At 43.8% G+C, this 18,425-nt stretch overlaps 1 protein-coding gene across 2 annotated transcripts; it reads right to left on the bottom strand.

Moving 5' to 3' along the window:
• Positions 1–1,385: 1,385 nt before the first annotated feature.
• On the bottom strand, positions 1,386–17,850 carry LOC148016866 (uncharacterized). 2 transcript variants are annotated; one of them, XM_087662567.1, is made up of 6 exons: positions 17,537–17,850; positions 17,365–17,452; positions 3,009–3,115; positions 2,828–2,877; positions 1,818–1,900; positions 1,386–1,723 (listed from the first exon to the last, which is right to left on the bottom strand). In XM_087662567.1, exons 1-6 carry the CDS (start codon positions 17,679–17,681, stop codon positions 1,609–1,611), a joined length of 588 nt encoding a protein of 195 aa, XP_087518693.1. In that variant the 5' UTR covers positions 17,682–17,850; the 3' UTR covers positions 1,386–1,608. The 2 variants fall into 2 exon arrangements, with proteins under 2 accessions (XP_087518693.1, XP_087518692.1); XM_087662566.1 differs by having other exon boundaries at positions 3,009–3,107; positions 17,339–17,452; positions 17,537–17,849.
• Between the last annotated feature and the right edge of the window lie 575 nt (positions 17,851–18,425).

Genomic DNA, 18,425 nt, shown 5'->3' with positions numbered 1-18,425 from the left:
GGTGGACCTCCTAAATTCAATTGATCCTCTCTATCTTCAAGCCCCCATCTTTGATTATTCCCTGGCCACTTCAATGTTTAGAACCTACAATAAATCCTTGCCAATAATTTATAGAGAAGGGCCTCTGAAGGTTGTCCCTAATCTATGTAATATGCTCCTTACCACATTTATTTTGATTATTACATAAGATGTTTTGTATGCCCTATATGGATTGCTTTGCTCCATGCTTTCCTCACTCTCCATTTTCCACTTGCCACTTTGAAAGAAACACTATTTAACCATGTAGATTGCTTTATTACCAATTGTTCCAACAAGGGATAAACAAAAAACATTCTCCTAATTAATCCAAGTGTTCCATTTTGCATGCTAATTATCTTTTTCCAAGATTTTGTGACTCTTGAATTGCTTTAGTAACATCCATGGAGGTGCATGTACTACTATAGATGCACTACAGCTGTACCATGGATGCACATGTAGCTTACAATAGATGCACTACAACCGTACTATATACAAAATAGATGCTAGAAGGGTGAGCATTTAAATTGTGTGGCCTAATTTGTCTATACCTCGAGTCTTGACAACAAGCTTTACCATTTAGAGGTCATGAGTGTAATGTGAGTGTCATATGAAAGTTGCATTTCTTTTCAATCCTAAGTGTAACAAGAGAACCTATAATTGCATCCACCCAGCTCTACCGATAATTATTTTTTACAATCAAACACTTCACGTTTCATATTTGCTTGTGAAGCTTCAAAGCGAAGGCCTAACAAGAGGAGCAAATTGGCAAGCTCCCACTAATAAGATACAAGTTACTAGGGGTGCAGGTTCAGATGCATGTACCACTTGATAGAACTATCAATATATAATTTCCGCATTTTTAACCAAAAAAAAAAGCCAAGTTTCTAAGTCTATTCTATTTTACTTTGACTACTTCTACTTAGCATAAGGTAGCAACAACATTAAACAATTGAACAGAGTACCAATTCGCCAATCACATGACTAAGAACATTTCAACTGAAATATATTTTTTGGTTAACAATTAAGAAAGTTGAATGGTTTGCTTTTACCTTTTCTCACAGGGGACTCCAACAATATTCACATGAGATCTGTTAACCTAAAAGCTACAGCTATCCTTCACTCAAATCTAGTACATTAAATTCGAGCTGTTCGATGAAGATCTGGAGATGAATGGACTTAAATAATGCTGTTCATACGATCGTGCTAAACAAATTACAACCCAACATTTCTCGTGCCCCACATTATCCACTAATCAAGTCGTCTTTAAATGACTTGTTTGTCTTTCATCAAGTATGTCAAGACGCAAATATGTTTCTGAAACTCGCAAGGATAGACACTTAAATAAGATATGTTACCCTTACCTACCATAACCAAAATTGCACTTCCCTCTTTCAATTAGGAACATCTCAATCCCTTGTACATGTAACTTTCTACCTACTTCAGCTTTATCTGTATACCTCAAGGATCATGGGGCATAACTCAATGCAAGTCCTAACCATTCACCCAATGACATATACAACAGGAAAACTAGTGCTTAAGATACAGAAGCACAAGGAGTACATGGACAATGAAAAACTGGTACCACAAGCACTAGTGAGGCTTTGGAACATAGCCATCAACTGCAAAATTTCTAGTTGCAGAAGGTAATGCGAGTTTCAGACCATCAAGTTCTGGCTTGGCAATTACCTGGCAGCCCAAACGTGATCTGCACAAAATGTGAGCCATCTATTAGCAAAACTTTTAAAAGGACCAAATCGATGATCAATGCTAGGCTTGATAAGAACTTGAGTTAAACTCACGTTTCTGTCAGCCCAAATGCAAGGTCCAACATATCATTCTCCTCATCGCTTGGCTCTGGCATTTTTTTGTAGTAGTCTTCATCCTGTGCAAAGACAGCTCAGCAGTTTTTATAAAAAAAGGAGCCAGCTGAATGACAATAGAGGCTCCAAACTAGAAATGAAAGTGAAATGTGTTAGCTGCATATCTAAAAGCAAAGATAGGAGGATAACTACAAGCAAGAAATGAGAAGATTTCCAGACATCGGTGACGATCTTATATTGCAAGCCAAACCTCATGTACAAACCTGTCTTTAAAAGTACAGTCTAGATCCAAAGCATGTATCATCCACTCACTCTAGATCAGTCAAAAAGAACTTGGACAATTTAAGTTTAACTCCAAACAAAGGACTGTTGAGACATATTAGCTCAGCTCAATACTTCTTGACCTAATAATGAAGAGGGAGAGAGATAAACAGCGATTGCACAGCTTCAGAACAAGTGGATATGTCATAGCAGCATCACAAGCTACAGCTTTTCTCAGTACTTGTAGTGATTGAGAGCTTAGGAGTGGACAAAAGATAGTGAAGAGCCAATGATCTTGAATGGTTTGATGACAGTCACAGACACTTTGGAGGTACATTTGGGGATCAAATAAGATTACAATTAGAACTGGAGTTGGGAACCTGAATTTTCTCCAAACGAAGGAACCTGAAGTCACTATTATTGGTTAAAGACAGAGATGCTGATTACAAGTAATCACAGAAAAACAGCAAGACAACCTCGTAAGGATAGAATACCACGTCCCATAGACTCACTAAACAGTCGAGGATTAGTCCCTTCACCTAACCATAAGGACAACTCCCAAATTCTCTCAAGCAATGCTACGAATGGACTTGCATTATACATCCAACAAATAGGATTCTCAGCTCTTACAACGCATATTTGCATTAAGCACAAAACAGACCGCACACAACATAACAACTCAAACAAGCCAGCACATTGATGATCCAAAGCAAGGATAGAACTTGAACCATTATTATCACATGACAAGTTGAGCAAGCCAACGATCCTTCACATGCTCCTGCAAAGCACAAGATAAAAACAAGCAAAGCCACACTATTTTAGTCCTTGAGCTGCCTGACCTAGCCAGCAGAAAACAGAAAGTTTTCATACTTAATTGTAGTATACATCTCCATGAATTTTCTTGTGTACCTTCCAGCTCAATACCATTTTGATGTGCAGCCTCTAGCATCGACATCCCCAAAGGAACTTTAATGGTTGTTTCTTCACCATCTTTATTTACAAATGTAACTGATATCCTGTCAGCCAACCGATAAGATTTCTTCATAGAAATGATACAACTAAAGAAAATGCAATAACATGACCCCCTTTCCAAAGGCATGCACCCCCATAAGTACATAGGATTATTTAAAACAATAAGGTGAAACCAGCCTTCCTTCTAGGCAAGGGTGATATAAACCTAATTTAATTCAAATTACAGCAAGCATTAAACACACAAATCTAGAAATATACTCTTTACTGCTTAATCTTGCTGGACTTGAACATCATTGACCCCCATCAACATTACTCACATGTCCTCCATGCTGCTTGACCGTGAGACAGGGGAGGCTTCCATCTCGGCATGGTGGCCATCAGGAGGCTTTTGCAGTTTCAGAGGGGTGATAGGAAGAAGAAGACAAAGGCTGAATGTTATTGCTATGGTAAGAAGGGCCATCTTTGAAAGGATTGGAAGGAGCAACATCGCAAAAGAAGAAGGAGAAGCTGTATTCTGTTAGGACTCACGTGTCTTGCACAATCATCTCCTCCTCGTGAGCCTTAGTCTAAGTCAAACAGGGACATTAGGAGCTTTGACACTCAAGTCTGTGATGTGTTTTGAGAGGGGGGCAGCTCTGTATAGAGCATGCATTTGTTTTTTAATCCGTTTTAGGTGTGTTCGCACTGGCTGGTTATTTTTTAAAGCTTAGTGCATTTCTTTCTCGCTGGATTTGGATTGCATTTCCACTGGCCAGATGGAGCGACTGATGGCGACAACTTTTTTTTAATTATTTTATTCATGTTGTCAGGTCAGTCAGTATTTATTGAAGGCAAAATACATGTGGAATTTGACTCCCGCCATCGCGTCTCCCCCCCGCCTTGCGCCCCGTCTTTCCCTGTAGCCGCCCATTGTCCCCCTCCCCCCCAGCGCTTCCCCCCCCCCCCCCCCAACCTCCAGTGCAAGGAGCAGGAGGGCGAGTGACACCCCCTCAGTAGAGCACTCCGCAAACCCCCCCCTACCCACCCCACCCGGCAGGACCGCAGTCCCCCACATCCACCACCCGCACCACAGACTACCTCACATGAGATCCCATAGCCCCCACACCCCCCCCCCCCCCCCCACTGACCCTGGCCCACAACCCCCCCCCTTCCAAGGCCACCACCCCCCCCCCCCCCAAACACACACCAGCCACGTACCTCCGACCATCCCTCGATCCTCTTCCCCCCACCACCTCCTCCAACAAACATGCAAAGCTGAGAGAGAACGCAATCAAAGCTCCAAATGTCCCTGTCAATCTCTCAATAGGGCTCAAAACCAAGAGATGATAGACTGACAAAATAAGGCAAGATAACACCCCCTCTTAGATCTTGGGAGAATCTGAAGACCCAACAAGTGCACAGTAGACCACCGCTAACTCAGAATCCTCAATCCGCTCCCATACATAATGATATTGAACCTCGATATACTTCGTGCGGTTACTTTCAGAGTTTGGTATGGGCAAGTGTCAGCCTATTTCTTGCCCCATAGACCCAAAGTCCAAGCTTCTGTGATGATGGAAGATCCCCTCCCAAATAATATTCATTGCACTGCCTAGTTAGTTCCTTGATCTAGCTTATTCACTATCAGTTGAACATTTCCTTTGTGGTGGCATTGCTATCTTCTTTTATGAACACTCCTCGTTGTAACAAGGAAGCCATCCTAGGCCCTTGGAACACCGGAACACCATCGCAGATAGATGTGTCAAAGGGGATGCCAAAATGGGATGGGGGACATCCCCTGTCCCATCCCCAACAACTGTCCGTGTCAGAGCGTAGTGAATGTAGAAGTGTATGGACAATACTGAAACAAAATGAACACGAGAGAAAGGGAGAGAGAAAAGAGACAAAAGAACGCAGAAATCTGCAACCAATGAATGCTGAAATGAAGAGGGCTGTCAATGTATCTTCTCAAGTAGAATCTCTCCCACCAACACCTGAAAAGCAAGTGAGGAGGATAGGCTGCCACTAGAGCCTAAATAGGAGGAAATAATGCCATAAAATAATGCGCACGGCCAGCAAAACTAGCCTACCTAATCAGCAATCTATGGACTGCTGCACAAATGAATAAAATATTCAACGATTTGTCCTCCAACTGCCACGTAGCATAATCACCTACTTGATAAAGTGCCTGTACACTGTGACTACTAAAAATGCCCACTAACTAACAAGAATAATGAATAATGTCCTCCGAGAGTACCTTCAAGAGAACTAACTGCACCAATAGTAACCTAAGAAATGCTAGTCCAAGGAATGACTAATCTCTAACACCCCCTCTCAGATCCTGGACGTGGCATAAGACTCAGGAATCTAGAGTGCTGTTGGAGAAGAAGCTAAGGAAGCGCCTTTAGAAACTAATTTGTGAGATTATCCTCCATCTTGCAATAAACCACATCAATGTGCTCATCCAAGATCTTCTCTCAAATGAAATGGTACTAAATCTCAATGTGCTTCAACCTAGCATGAAACACTGGGTTCCATGCCAAAGCAATGCAACTCACATTGTCACAATGAAGTGTCATAGGACCTATTTGAGGACAACTGAGTACTCCTAGTAACCTCCGAAGCCATACCATCTTGCATGGAATAGAAGATGTCGCTCGATACTATGGAAGAAAGAGCAACAGCGGGCTAATACTTGCTACTCCACGAGATAACACCCACACCCCAAGTAAAGTAATATCTTGTCGCTGACCTCCATTGGTCAACATCTCCAACCCAATCTGAATCCCTCCAACTTCTAAGAACCAAAGGTGAATCTCTACTACTTGTTGGATAATGAATGCCAAGATCAGGGGTCCCCTTAGAAACCACAAAATCCATGTAGCAGCATTCCAATGTACAATCTTGGGTTCACTCATGAACCCAACCAACAATCCTACAGGAAAGCACAAATCAACCAAAGTGTTAAGAAGCCAAATCAAGGACCCACTCAACTGCTTGTAGCAAGCAGCATCTAACCATGGGTACCAGTGTGCCTTGCTGAAGAAGAAAGAGGTCAGCCACCATGAACCACGAACCGCAATGTCCGCCTCAAGGGGTGTGAGGGCAGTGTAAAGCGCAAACCGCAATGTCCGCCTCAAGGGATGGGAGGGTAGTGGAAGGACTAGAAGTGAGCTGCCAGTGAGAGGAGGATGTGACCAACAATAAGAGGTTGCAACCAGTAGAAAAACGTAGGTGAGGAGAGAGAAAGACTAAAACCGCAGGCAGGACAGCCTGTAGGAGAAAGAAAGACTAAAAACGCAGGTAGCAAGAGAAAAAGACAAAACGCAAGGACAGCCTGCAAGAGAGAGAAAGGCTAAAAATGCAAGCAACAGGAGAGAGAGAAAGACTAAAAACGCAAGCAACAAGACTGTGATGACGTGGCAGATTGTACGGCAACAGGTTTGCACAGAAACAGCAATTGCCTAGCCGAAATCAGCTCCAAACTGCGTGAAGAGGACTGGAAATCAGGTGCCAACTGATGGAGACAACAATGGACAGCTTCGACTGAGATGTCCTCTGCGAATGGGGTGTGGGCAACAAGCTGAAAAACACCTGAAATCTGCAAAAACGAGATTTTGATGTAGCGGAAGAAGAAGAGAAGTGGATGCCAAACCTGCCACTGGTCTTTGCCTTCACTGGAGTGGAGAATCTTTATCACTGTTTGAGCAGATCCGGCTCTGATACCATGTCAAAAGATAATGTACCAGCGAGACAGTAGGGTTTGCGGGGAGGAACACGGAGTGAACTTGGCAAACATGGAGAAGAGAAAAGAAGAGAGAATAAACTCTAATGAATGGAATGATGAAGATCTGAATCATGGAGTGAATGTAATACAAGGGAACAAGGGTGCCGTAGCACAAGGAAGATGATGAAGACAGCCACGAACCACGAACCGCAATGTCCTCTTGAAGGGGTGTGAGGGTAGTGGAGAGGCTGGAGAGAAGAGGTGATGGAGAGAAGAGATGACGGACTGAATGAATCAGTCCGTCACCTGTTCTCTCCAGCCTCTCCACTACCCTCACACCCCTTCAAGAGGACATTGTGGTTCGTGGTTCGTGGTTGTCTTCAAGTAGGGTTTGCGGGGAGGAAAAAGGAGTGAACTCGGCAAACATGGAGAAGAGAAAAGAAGAGAGAATAAACTCTGATGAATGGAATGATGAAGATCTAAATCATGGAGTGAATGTGATACAAGGGAACAAGGGTGCCGTAGCACAAGGAAGATGATGAAGACAACCACAAACCACAAACTGCAATGTCCTCTTGAAGAGGTGTGAGGGTAGTGCAGAGGCTGGAGAGAAGAGGTGACGGACTGAATGAATCAGCCGTAAGGAATGAATGAGAGAGTGGCCTATAAATAGACATAGTCAATCTAGGATAGCACCCCTTCTTGGGGTTGCAAACCCTAAACGAGAAACGCAGAAACGTAAAAACGCAAGCTGCAGGTGAAGGGTGAAGGGTTTCTCAACACCAACCCCTAGTGTGCTTTGAGCAAAAGTGGAATATAATCCAAGATTTTGGAATGAAGATGTGAGCAAATCAAAATGTAGACAAGATAGTGGTGGGATGGAAGGAAGTTAAGAAGTATAGTTTCCTTGTTGTTGAGAGCATACCAAGATCGAAACGAAGTACAACAGTTTCTCAATAAAAAGAGAGTGAGTGTAAAGTAGAGAATAAGAAAAAGATCATGACACTCAATGTGTGGGTACAATGACAAAGTGTACCACTTTAGGTTTTTTTGATAATATATATAAAGTACATGTGTAAGGGTACGTGCACACCCGAACACTGTAAAAGGCATGATGAAACTGTTAGCAGATATTAGTCAGCTCATGGTGTGAGTCTGTGTGCAGAGGCTGGGCATTTTATGTAGCATTTTATGGCACATTTTTGTGGCCATTTATGATGTATTTTTAGCATTTATTGCTGGCCGACCTGCATTTTATGCTCCCCACTTTTGTGGCTATTTATAGGGCTCCTCCTCCACAGTCTGTGGTACTTCAGCCATCAGTGGAGATCCTTTTGGGAGAGAGGAGCCGGTGCTGAGGAGCCCACGCAGCCAGTGACTCACCGTTGTATGCTACTGTCTCGTGTTCGATATGGATTCCATTTCCCGAGCATACATCTGAGTTCTCATCTGTCTACTGTGTTCATTCTTTCTTCTGTCTTGTGTTTCAGCATTTATTTCAGCATATTCTTTACGCTTCCATTGCTGCACCACTTCTGACATGGTATCAGATTTCAGGCTGCAACCTATTTGTGCTGTGTTTTCTTGCTGATTTCAGGATTTACACCCTTCTTGCTGATCAGCCAGCTGTCCTTCCTGCTGGCGACTGCTGATTTGCTGCTGGCGACAGTGTTTCAGCATTTGCGTTTTGCGTTTTTCTGGACAGATTTGCATTTACTGCTGTTTCACTCTTTGCTGCCCGTGTTTCCTTCATCAAACTGCTGGCAACAGTCTTTAGCCCCTGTTTATTCAGTTTGCAGCCTGTGTTTTGCTGTTTACAGCATTATTTTTGCCTGTTTTTCTGATTATTCAGGCCGTTTTTGCTATTTTTGGCAGTTTTTGACTGATTTTTTCACTTTGTGCAGCAGCTTTTGGCTTATTCTGGTCAGCCTTTGGATTATATTGCATGTGAACTCACTATTTTTGGTGTTTTTGGTTGCATTTTGGCTGTGCTCACTCTCCAAACGACCTTCTTTTCTTCTACTTCTCTTTTCTACCTCCTCCAGATGGCCCCTCCGTGCACCTCAAGTGAAGATAAGTTACATGGACCTGATTATCTCACATGGAGTGCTGTCATGAAAGCTTGGTTTGTGCAGAAGCGGCTATGGTACATCGTCTGTGGAGCTCTTGCTCGACCTCTCCGTCCTTTTCCTCTTCCTGAAGACTTTGATGAGGACAACCATGAGGAAGCGGCGCTCACATGGGACTCGGACGATGCCCGTGCTTACTCGGCGTTGCTTCGGTGTATTTCTAAAGCGGTCTTACCGGCGATTACCTCCTGTAGGACATCTCCTGAAGTATGGCAGAAGTTGCAGCAGATGTACGAGGCACCTTCCACCATGCAGGCCGTCACACTTTATGGCTAGCTCCAGCAGATGAAGTTTGAGCCGAAAGATACTATTCAGTCTTTTCTTCTTCGTGTTACGCAGGTACACGACCAGCTTCGGCACATGCAATCTGCTCTTCCCGAGGTGCATCTTGTCGGAACGGTCCTCTACAAGCTCCCCCCGGAGTTTGATGGAGTGGCCAATGCTTTGCGGGCACAGACATCATCGACTCCTGTCAGTTTTACACATATGACCTTGATGCTTCTTGAGCATGAGGCATCCTTGAGATTACAGGGGCGGCTTCCGGCACATTATAGAGGTGAGGCTTATGTAGCTTCAGAGAGGGGTGACGGGAAGAAGAAGTCAAAGGCCCAGTGTTACCACTGTGGCAAGAAGGGACATTTGCGGAAGAACTGCAAGAAGTTAGCGGCTTCCAGGAAGAAGGAGCAGAAGACGAAGCGGGATGCTGACTCTACCGATGAGTCCTCTCCTTCATCAGACTCCGACTCCGATCCTCCGACCAAGGGGAAGTCCAAGGCGCGGAAGGGATCCTCTTCTTCGGATCGCGGGAAGGGCTTGGTTGCCCCTTCCTCGGCTGCTTTCTAGTGGTGGTGATGCGGTCATCCCTCACGACTCTCTTGTGCCAGAGAGGGAGTGCGAGCGGGTGTTGGTGGGGCTGCAGTGCCTCATCTATATTTTGATATAGATGCACAGGATCCAGAGAGGGATGTCCCTGACGCATCGACGGTATCTGGCATTGAAATCCTAGAGACAAGAGTTGATTTCTGGGTTCATGATGAGCTGTTCTTCTTGACAGAGAGCGAAAGGCTTTCGTCTGGAGCTCACATGAGGGGACACTTTGGTGGTTTGGCCAAAGGCGGGGAATCCATGGTCACATGTTCAGAGACATGTTTGGCAGATTGGCTTTGTATGTCCTGAGTGACATAGGTGACATTACACAGAGAGCTGCTATGAGTCTTCTCTATTTTCAGGTGTTGTTGGTATGATCGACATCGACATCAGATACTCTCCGAGGCATCTTGGTGGTGGGCTGGCCACTCACCGCTTGGACATCCATGGTCCTTCTGGTGTTTCTTTGTTGTGTAGTTTATGATTCTCCATCATTGTACTATTTTATTGTATCAGATCACACGTGATCTGAGAGAGGGTGTTAGCAGATATTAGTCAGCTCATGGTGTGAGTCTGTGTGCAGAGACTGGGCATTTTATGTAGCATTTTATGGCACATTTTTGTGGCCATTTATGATGTATTTTTAGCATTTATTGCTGGCCGACTTGCATTTTATGCTCCCCACTTTTGTGGCTATTTATAGGGCTCCTCCTCCACAGTCTGTGGTACTTCAGCCATCAGTGGAGATCCTTCTGGGAGAGAGGAGCCGGTGCTGAGGAGCCCACGCAGCCAGTGACTCACCGTTGTATGCTGCTGTCTCGTGTTCGATATGGATTCCATTTCCCGAGCATACATCTGAGTTCTCATCTGTCTACTGTGTTCATTCTTTCTTCTGTCTTGTGTTTCAGCATTTATTTCAGCATATTCTTTACACTTCCATTGCTGCACCACTTCTGACAGAAACTTTATTTCCAATAACCTCCCACCTAAAGGCATTGTGCCTAAAGGTAGAGGAAAGAATCAACTAAGTCTATGCATGTACAAAGTTAAAATACACATATACTACCCAATCTCCATTATCTTGCGGCAATGAGCAAACCACTCTACTAGAAGACGCTTCATGAGTTCTGCAAGGTTATCATCTATATGTACCTTGACAAGCTAAATGCTCTTGTTGTCAAGTACATCCCTGATAAAATGATACTTAACCTATATATGCTTTGTCTTTTCGTGAAAGACCGGATTTCGTACTAGCATGGTAGCACTCTGGCTATCACAGTGAGGGATAGGAACCTCTGTAATGCCAAGCTCTCTCACCAGACATGAAAGCCATAAAGCCTCCTTGCATGCCTCAATGGCAACCAAATACAATGCAATGCACTTCTGCAGCCTAGATATCCAAAAGACTACTCTCCTTGTGACGTAAACACATATCCTAAAGTAGACTTCCTGCAGTCAAGATAACTAGCATAGTTTGCATTCGTGAAGCCAACAAATGACTTTTGCTTCCCAAAGCAAATGCACAAGTCCTTTGTGCCCTTAAGGTATCTCATGATACCCTTCACTACTTCCCAATGCTTTTTTATAGGATATATCATATACTTGTTAACCACTCCCACCACAAACACAATGTCAAGATGTGTAGCAACCATAGCATGCATCAAGCTACCAACAGTTGAAGCACAAGGAATCTTGGCCATCTCGACCTTTCCATCATTAGATGTAGGGCTATCATCTACACTAAGTTTCACATATGGAGGCAACGGTACACCAATGGCTTCCCCCCCTCCATATTGAAACGCTACAAAACCTTAGTAACATAGTCCTGCTATGACAGATAGAGAAAACCCTTTGATATGTCCTTGAGTATACGCATGCCAAAAATATGATTGCCCTCACCAAGCTCCTTCATATCAAAGCTACTGTGTAAGCTTTGTTTCAAGGAGTCCATTGCATGAACATCCATGCCTGCAAATCAATATGTCATCCACATACAAAACCAAGAGAATAAGGCTGCCATCTACTGTCTTCTTGGTATATAAGCAGTGATCAACTTGAGATCTATGGAATCCCTGAGATTGCATAAATGTATCAAATTTATGATACCATTCTCATAATGTCTGTTCCAACCCATACAAACTCTTGTTGAGTTTACATACCAGGTGCTCTTTCCCCTTTACAAAACCCTCACGCTGCTGCATATAGGTCTCCTCATGCAAATCACCGCTTAAGAAATGTGTCTTTACATCCATCTATATGAGTTCCATATCTTCAAATGCAACCAAGCTAAAATGGTTCACAAACTAGTCATTTTGACTACGGGTGAGAAAATTTCATCAAACTCAATTCCATGTTTTTGCTTGTATTCTTTAGTAACCAATTGTGCCTTGTACCTAGGCAAAGAACCAGAAGTGACTTTCATTTTATAAACCCATTTACATGGTAGCACTTTTTGCCCTTTAGGCAAATGTACCAAATCCCAAGTGTCATTTTTCATGAGAGATTCCACCTCTAACAGCATAGCCTTATGCCATTTCTTGCTGTCTTTTCTATCCATTGCTTCCTTAAAGCATGACAGCTCACCACAATCTATCAACATGACATAATCAACCACATAATTGACACCAGAAACAAACCTATCAAGCTATCTTTTCATTTTGGTTGACCTATGGACCCAATGATCAAGATTCGCTAGTTGTTCAGCCTGCAAATCTGCATTAATAGCTTGCTGTTCTACAGCTTTAGCATGTTGTACAACTGGTTTTGGTTGTTCCAAAGGCATCTGTTCTTGCTGAATTTGTGGTACATCATGGGGAATATATTTCTGCTCATTTTCAACTGAAACACAAGACAAAAGAGAAAGGGAAAGAAAAAACACAATACAGATGAGAACTCAAATGTATACTCGAGAAAAGGGAGAGAGAAAAAAGACAATAAAACGCAAAAACCTGCAATGAATGAATGCTGAAAAGAAGAAGGCAAATATGTATGTGGGATGGGCCATCAAATGTATCTCCACAAGATGATCTCTCTCTCCACTTAAAAACAAGTGAGAAATGGTCGAGGTATACTAACCTATAAATACTCCAAAAAAATAAGAAAAATGTGATCAGGTCGACCACTTAAAAACTAGCTAGTCATTGCAAATACAATCATTGCAATAAAATAATCACAACAAATGATGCACAAAAAAGTTAACTATCACATGGCATCCTACCTGGCCTATTTGGCCTGCCTGACTGCATAGAAATGTCTAATTTGTACATAAGAAATGCCCAGAAATGGCCTGGCGACTACATAGAGATGTTTGACTTGTATATAGGAAATGCGTAATTGTGCTCAAGAGTACTAACTGACAATAATAAACTACCAATGCCTATCCAAAAGATGAATAAATCTCTAACAACCACTCTATACTTTGCCTCTATAGATAATAGGGCAATTATGAGCTGCTTCTTACTACTCCAAGAGAGAGCACTCGCACCCAGAGTAAGGCAATTGCCTATCGTTGACCTCTTGTGATCGGGATCTCCAACCCAGTTTGAATCTGTCCAGCCTTGAAGAACAAAGGTTGTATCTCCTACACTTGCTCGATAATAAAGACCTAGGTTGAAGTTGTTAGCAGAGTATTTGTCAGCTCATGTGTGAGTCTGAGCTTGATCTGGGCTGGGCATTTTTATTAGGTATTTTAGGTTTTTTTCTAGTGTGGCATTTTATGCCAGTGGAGCATTTTATGCACCAGTCGGCCAGCTTTAATGCTGTCCGACCAGCATTATTGCTCCCCACTTTTTCAGCCTATTTATACTCAATGGCTCCTCCTCAGTCAGTCACATCATCTTCACCATCTGCAGACTCTGTGGAGAGAGGAGCCAGTGCCAGTGCCCACGCAGCCAGTGACTCACTGTTGTATGCGACTGTCTCGTGTTCAATTATATGGATTCCATTTCCCGTGCATACATCTGAGCTCTCATCTATATCGTGTTCTTTTCTTTTCTCTTTTTGTCTTGTGTTTCAGCAGTTAATTTCAGCACATGTTTATGCTTCCACCGCTGCTCCACTTCTGACATGGTATCAGTTTTCAGGATTTGTGTTTCTGCTGTGTTTTCTTGCTGATTTCAGGACTGTTTTGTACCCCTACTGATCAGACGACTGCTGTCACAGCCAGGCGACCTGTTTTGGGGCTGTTTTCAGCCTGCGTTTTTTGCAGTTTTGCCATCGCCTGCTGCCTACGCACCCTCTGCTGCCTGCGTTTTTCATCTGCAGCTGCTGGCGACAGTTTTCTACCTGTTTTTCTCCAGTTTACAGCCTGCGTTTTGCTGATTCAGCATCTCTCGTGGCTGGGTGACTGTTTCTTCAGGCCGTTTTCTCTGTTTTTGGCAGTTTTTGACTGATTTTTTGACTTTCTGCAGCAGATTTTGTCTTCTATTGATCAGCTTTTGGGTTCTATTGCATGTGAACTCTCATTTTCTGTAGTCTGTGCTTGTGTTTTGGCTGTGTTTCCTCTCTAAATTCCATCTCTTCTCTACTTCTCTTCTTATCCTCTCCTTATGGCTCCTCCGTGCACTTCCACTGATGATAAGTTACATGGACCTGATTATCTCACATGGAGTGCTGTCATGAAAGCCTGGTTTGTGCAAAAGCGGCTATGGTACATCGTCTGTGGAGCTATTGCTCGACCTCTCCGTCCTTTTCCTCTTCCTGAAGACTTTGACGAGGACATCCATGAGGAAGCGGTGCTCACATGGAACTCGGACGATGCCCGTGCTTACTCGGCGTTGCTTCGGTGTATTTCTAAAGCGGTCTTACCGGCGGTTACCTCCTGTAGGACATCTCCTGAAGTATGGCAGAAGTTGCAGCAGATGTACGAGGCACCTTCCACCATGCGGGCCGTCACACTTTATGGCCAGCTCCAACAGATGAAGTTTGAGCCGAAAGATACTATTCAATCTTTTCTTCTTCGTGTTACGCAGGTACAGGACCAGCTTCGGCACATGCAATCTGCTCTTCCCGAGGTGCATCTTGTCGGGACGGTCCTCTACAAGCTCCCCCCGGAGTTTGATGGAGTGGCCAATGCTTTGCGGGCACAGACATCATCGACTCCTGTCAGTTTTACACATATGACCTCGATGCTTCTTGAGCATGAGGCATCCTTGAGATTACAGGGGCGGCTTCCAGCACATTATGGCGGTGAAGCTTATGTAGCTTCAGAGAGGGGTAACGGGAAGGTGAAGTCGAAGGCCCAATGTTACCACTGTGGCAAGAAGGGACATTTGCAGAAGGACTGCAAGAAGTTAGCGGCTTCCAGGAAGGAGCAGAAGATGAAGCGGGATGCTGACTCTACCGATGAGTCCTCTCCTTCATCAGACTCCGACTCTGATCCTCCGACCAAGGTGAAGTCCAAGGCGCGAAAGGGATCCTCTTCTTCGGATCTCGGGAAGGACTTGGTGGCCCCTTCCTCGGCTGCTTTCTAGTGGTGGTGATGAGGTCATCCCTCACGACTCTCTTGTGCCAAAGAGGGAGTGTGAGCGGGTGTTTAGATGGGGCAGCCGCGCCTCATCTATACTTTTATACAGGTGCACAGATTCCAGAGAGGGACGTCCCTGACGCATCGACTTCAATCTGGCGGAATCAAATCCTGGAGCTGGGATTGACATCCAGGTTCACGCTGAGCTGGTTATCTGACAAAGAGCGGGAGGCTTTCGTCTGGAGCTCACATGAGGGGACACTTTGGCGGTCTGGCCAAAGGCGGGGAATCCATGGTCACCTATGTTCAGGAGCATTTTTGACAAGCTGGTCTTGTATGCTACTGCGAGATATTGGTGATGGACACAGAGACATGCTATGATCTTCTCTATTTTCAGGTGTTTGGTACGATCGACATCGTCATCAGGTTCTCTCCGAGGCACCTTGGTGGTGGCTTGATCACCCACTGCTTGGGTATCCATGGTTCTAGTTGGTGGTTCTATGTTGTATAGTTTCTGATCCCTTTTCATTGTACTATTATATTGTATCAGATCACTCATGATCTGAGAGAGGGTGTTAGCAGAGTATTTGTCAGCTCATGTGTGAGTCTGAGCTTAATCTCGGCTGGGCATTTTTATTAGGTATTTTAGGTTTTTTTCTGGTGTGGCATTTTATGCCAGTGGAGCATTTTATGCACCAGTCGACCAGCTTTAATGCTGTCCGACCAGCATTATTGCTCCCCACTTTTTCAGCCTATTTATACTCAGTGGCTCCTCCTCAGTCAGTCACATCATCTTCACCATCTGCAGACTCTGTGGAGAGAGGAGCCAGTGCCAGTGCCCACGCAGCCAGTGACTCACTGTTGTATGCGACTGTCTCGTGTTCAGATATATGGATTCCATTTCCCGTGCATACATCTAAGCTCTCATCTATATTGTGTTCTTTTCTTTTCTCTTTTTGTCTTGTGTTTCAGCAGTTTATTTCAGCACATGTTTATGCTTCCACCGCTGCTCCACTTCTGACAGAAGTCCCCCTCTAGAACCACAAAATCCTCATAGCAACTTGCCAATGAGCCAACTTGGGTTCACACATGAACCCTACAAGCAAATCAACAGCAAAACACAAATCAATCCAAGCATTTAGGAGCCGTATCAACAACCCAATCACCTACTTGTAGCCAGTAGCACTTTCTTTATGTATTGGAATCATGACATTGTATATGTAGGGTCTCATATGCCACTTGGCATCTATAGAGATAAATATACTCTATCTATCTAATTCTCTCGATTCACAAAAACAACCAATCATTGTTGGGGCAGCCAATGAAAACACGAATGGAGAGCTAGATTTTTACAAACTGTTAAATTGGGGAGCTCAACCAATAAGCTATTACACACTTTTTCAAATCTCCAATCAAACAGGTTACTTCCCAGCCCCTAATGCAAGAGTTCACTTAAGGGAGGTAATACGAGAACGAGTGTTCAAGATCCCACATAACATGTGCCCCCACCCACAAGGGCCTCAGCCATGACTAAGAAACATAGCAAAGTCCATACCATCATTACTTGCCATAAGACATCACACCACCTTGACCTGGATACCTTGTTCTCTATGCTACAATGCCTAATGAGAGGACATTAATCAATGATATCCACCACTTGATGCCAAAGTAGCATCCCTCTCATTTTTGTTGAGCCCCTAGATGGTCATAGGCCTTGTTTTTTCTTCTAGAATCACTTGACAAGGATATCCTTCATGGACGTAATGCAAATAACGTTCTTGAGACCCATAAAAGGTCGCCAATCTCCTCGAGAGTCTCATCACCATCATATTCCACCACTATGAGACTCCTTACTTTGCCTGGACTTCAGCACATGGAGTACCATGTTGGAGCTGCCCATGCAACTTATTGGACGATTTGAGACACTCTGAAAAACTTCAGTACACGGAGTACCATGTTGCGGCTGCCCATGCAACCTATTGGATGACATCAGACCCTTGGACCATTGCAACTTTGAATAGCATCAGCTCAATCCGATTTACTACGTTTTCATTTTCATTTTCAGATCCTAAAGAATATGCACCACATGTCTTTTGTTCACCTTGGGGCGCTAGGGGAGGTACCAACGTTTCTTTGCTGGTGCCAGATTCGGCTGGTGAAGAGTCTTTTGGTGACGCGGACGACGCAAAGAGACGCCTCTGGTCACAACACCCTCCTGCAAGAAAGGAGCCATGGTCAAGAACGCAAAGCCAAAAACCTAAAAATAACCAGTACAAGTCCATTGATCAAAAGAAAGGACCTGTTGATATGATGTCGCGTACTGGTGATACGGGCGATGGATGAGCTATTCGATATAAATAAGCATCGTCGTTGGAAGAGAGAGAACAGGACCTCCTCGAAAGAAGACGAGACGCAGAAAACAACCTGCGCACGCGAGACGCCATTGAAGACCGCAGTCCCGTCCAGAGACCTAGTTTTGAATTCTCGTCTCCTGCGTCGCATAAACCTTCACAGCATTTTGTGCTATCAATGATATGCGAAATCGACACTAAGTAAAATGGCTTTCGATCGATGCAAAATCTTAATGTAGATGTAAGGAAGGGCTGATATCCAATCGATACAAAATCCTTACATCTACATTAAGATAGTAACTTTGGACGCGAATTGATTTTGTATTGTTTGAATATCAACCCTTGCATCTCTATACCCATGTCAATACTTGTAAGACAAGGGCTTTCATCCATTCTTAGAGTCGAGGGACAACCCAAACCTTGACTATCAACTCAACATGTGGTCCCATTAGGACATCCATCTTGGTGGGTCGTAGTCACTTTTCACAATATACAAGGTTCCTTCACCACCATCCGCAAGAATGGAACCCTTGATCATGGGTTTAACAAACCATCTCACTATCACTTGAGCTAGCATGTCCTGGCCACTATAAAACCATTCAACATTGTTATACATCGTTTTTTAGTATTTCCAATTATTTTTAATGTAGTATCTACTGCTAACCCCACAAATAACATCTTTCACACAAATTTTCAACTTCAATCTTTGTCAAAAGCAAAGCTAAAAGCATGACAAGGGGGAAAGTAGTGACTTTCACTTTACACGTGCACATTCAATGCATGTGACATGAGCCTTAAGGGGTGTATGGACATGTGGCATCACTCCATGTAGTTCTC

The sequence above is a fragment of the Lygodium microphyllum genome, chromosome 22 (genome assembly GCF_053477565.2).
Source record: "Lygodium microphyllum isolate KBCC chromosome 22, Lygodium_microphyllum_v1.1.10, whole genome shotgun sequence".
In the NCBI taxonomy this organism is placed as follows: domain Eukaryota; kingdom Viridiplantae; phylum Streptophyta; class Polypodiopsida; order Schizaeales; family Lygodiaceae; genus Lygodium; species Lygodium microphyllum.
The sequence above is the reverse complement of the archived record's forward strand: the minus strand, read 5'-3'. Positions and strand labels throughout refer to the sequence as shown.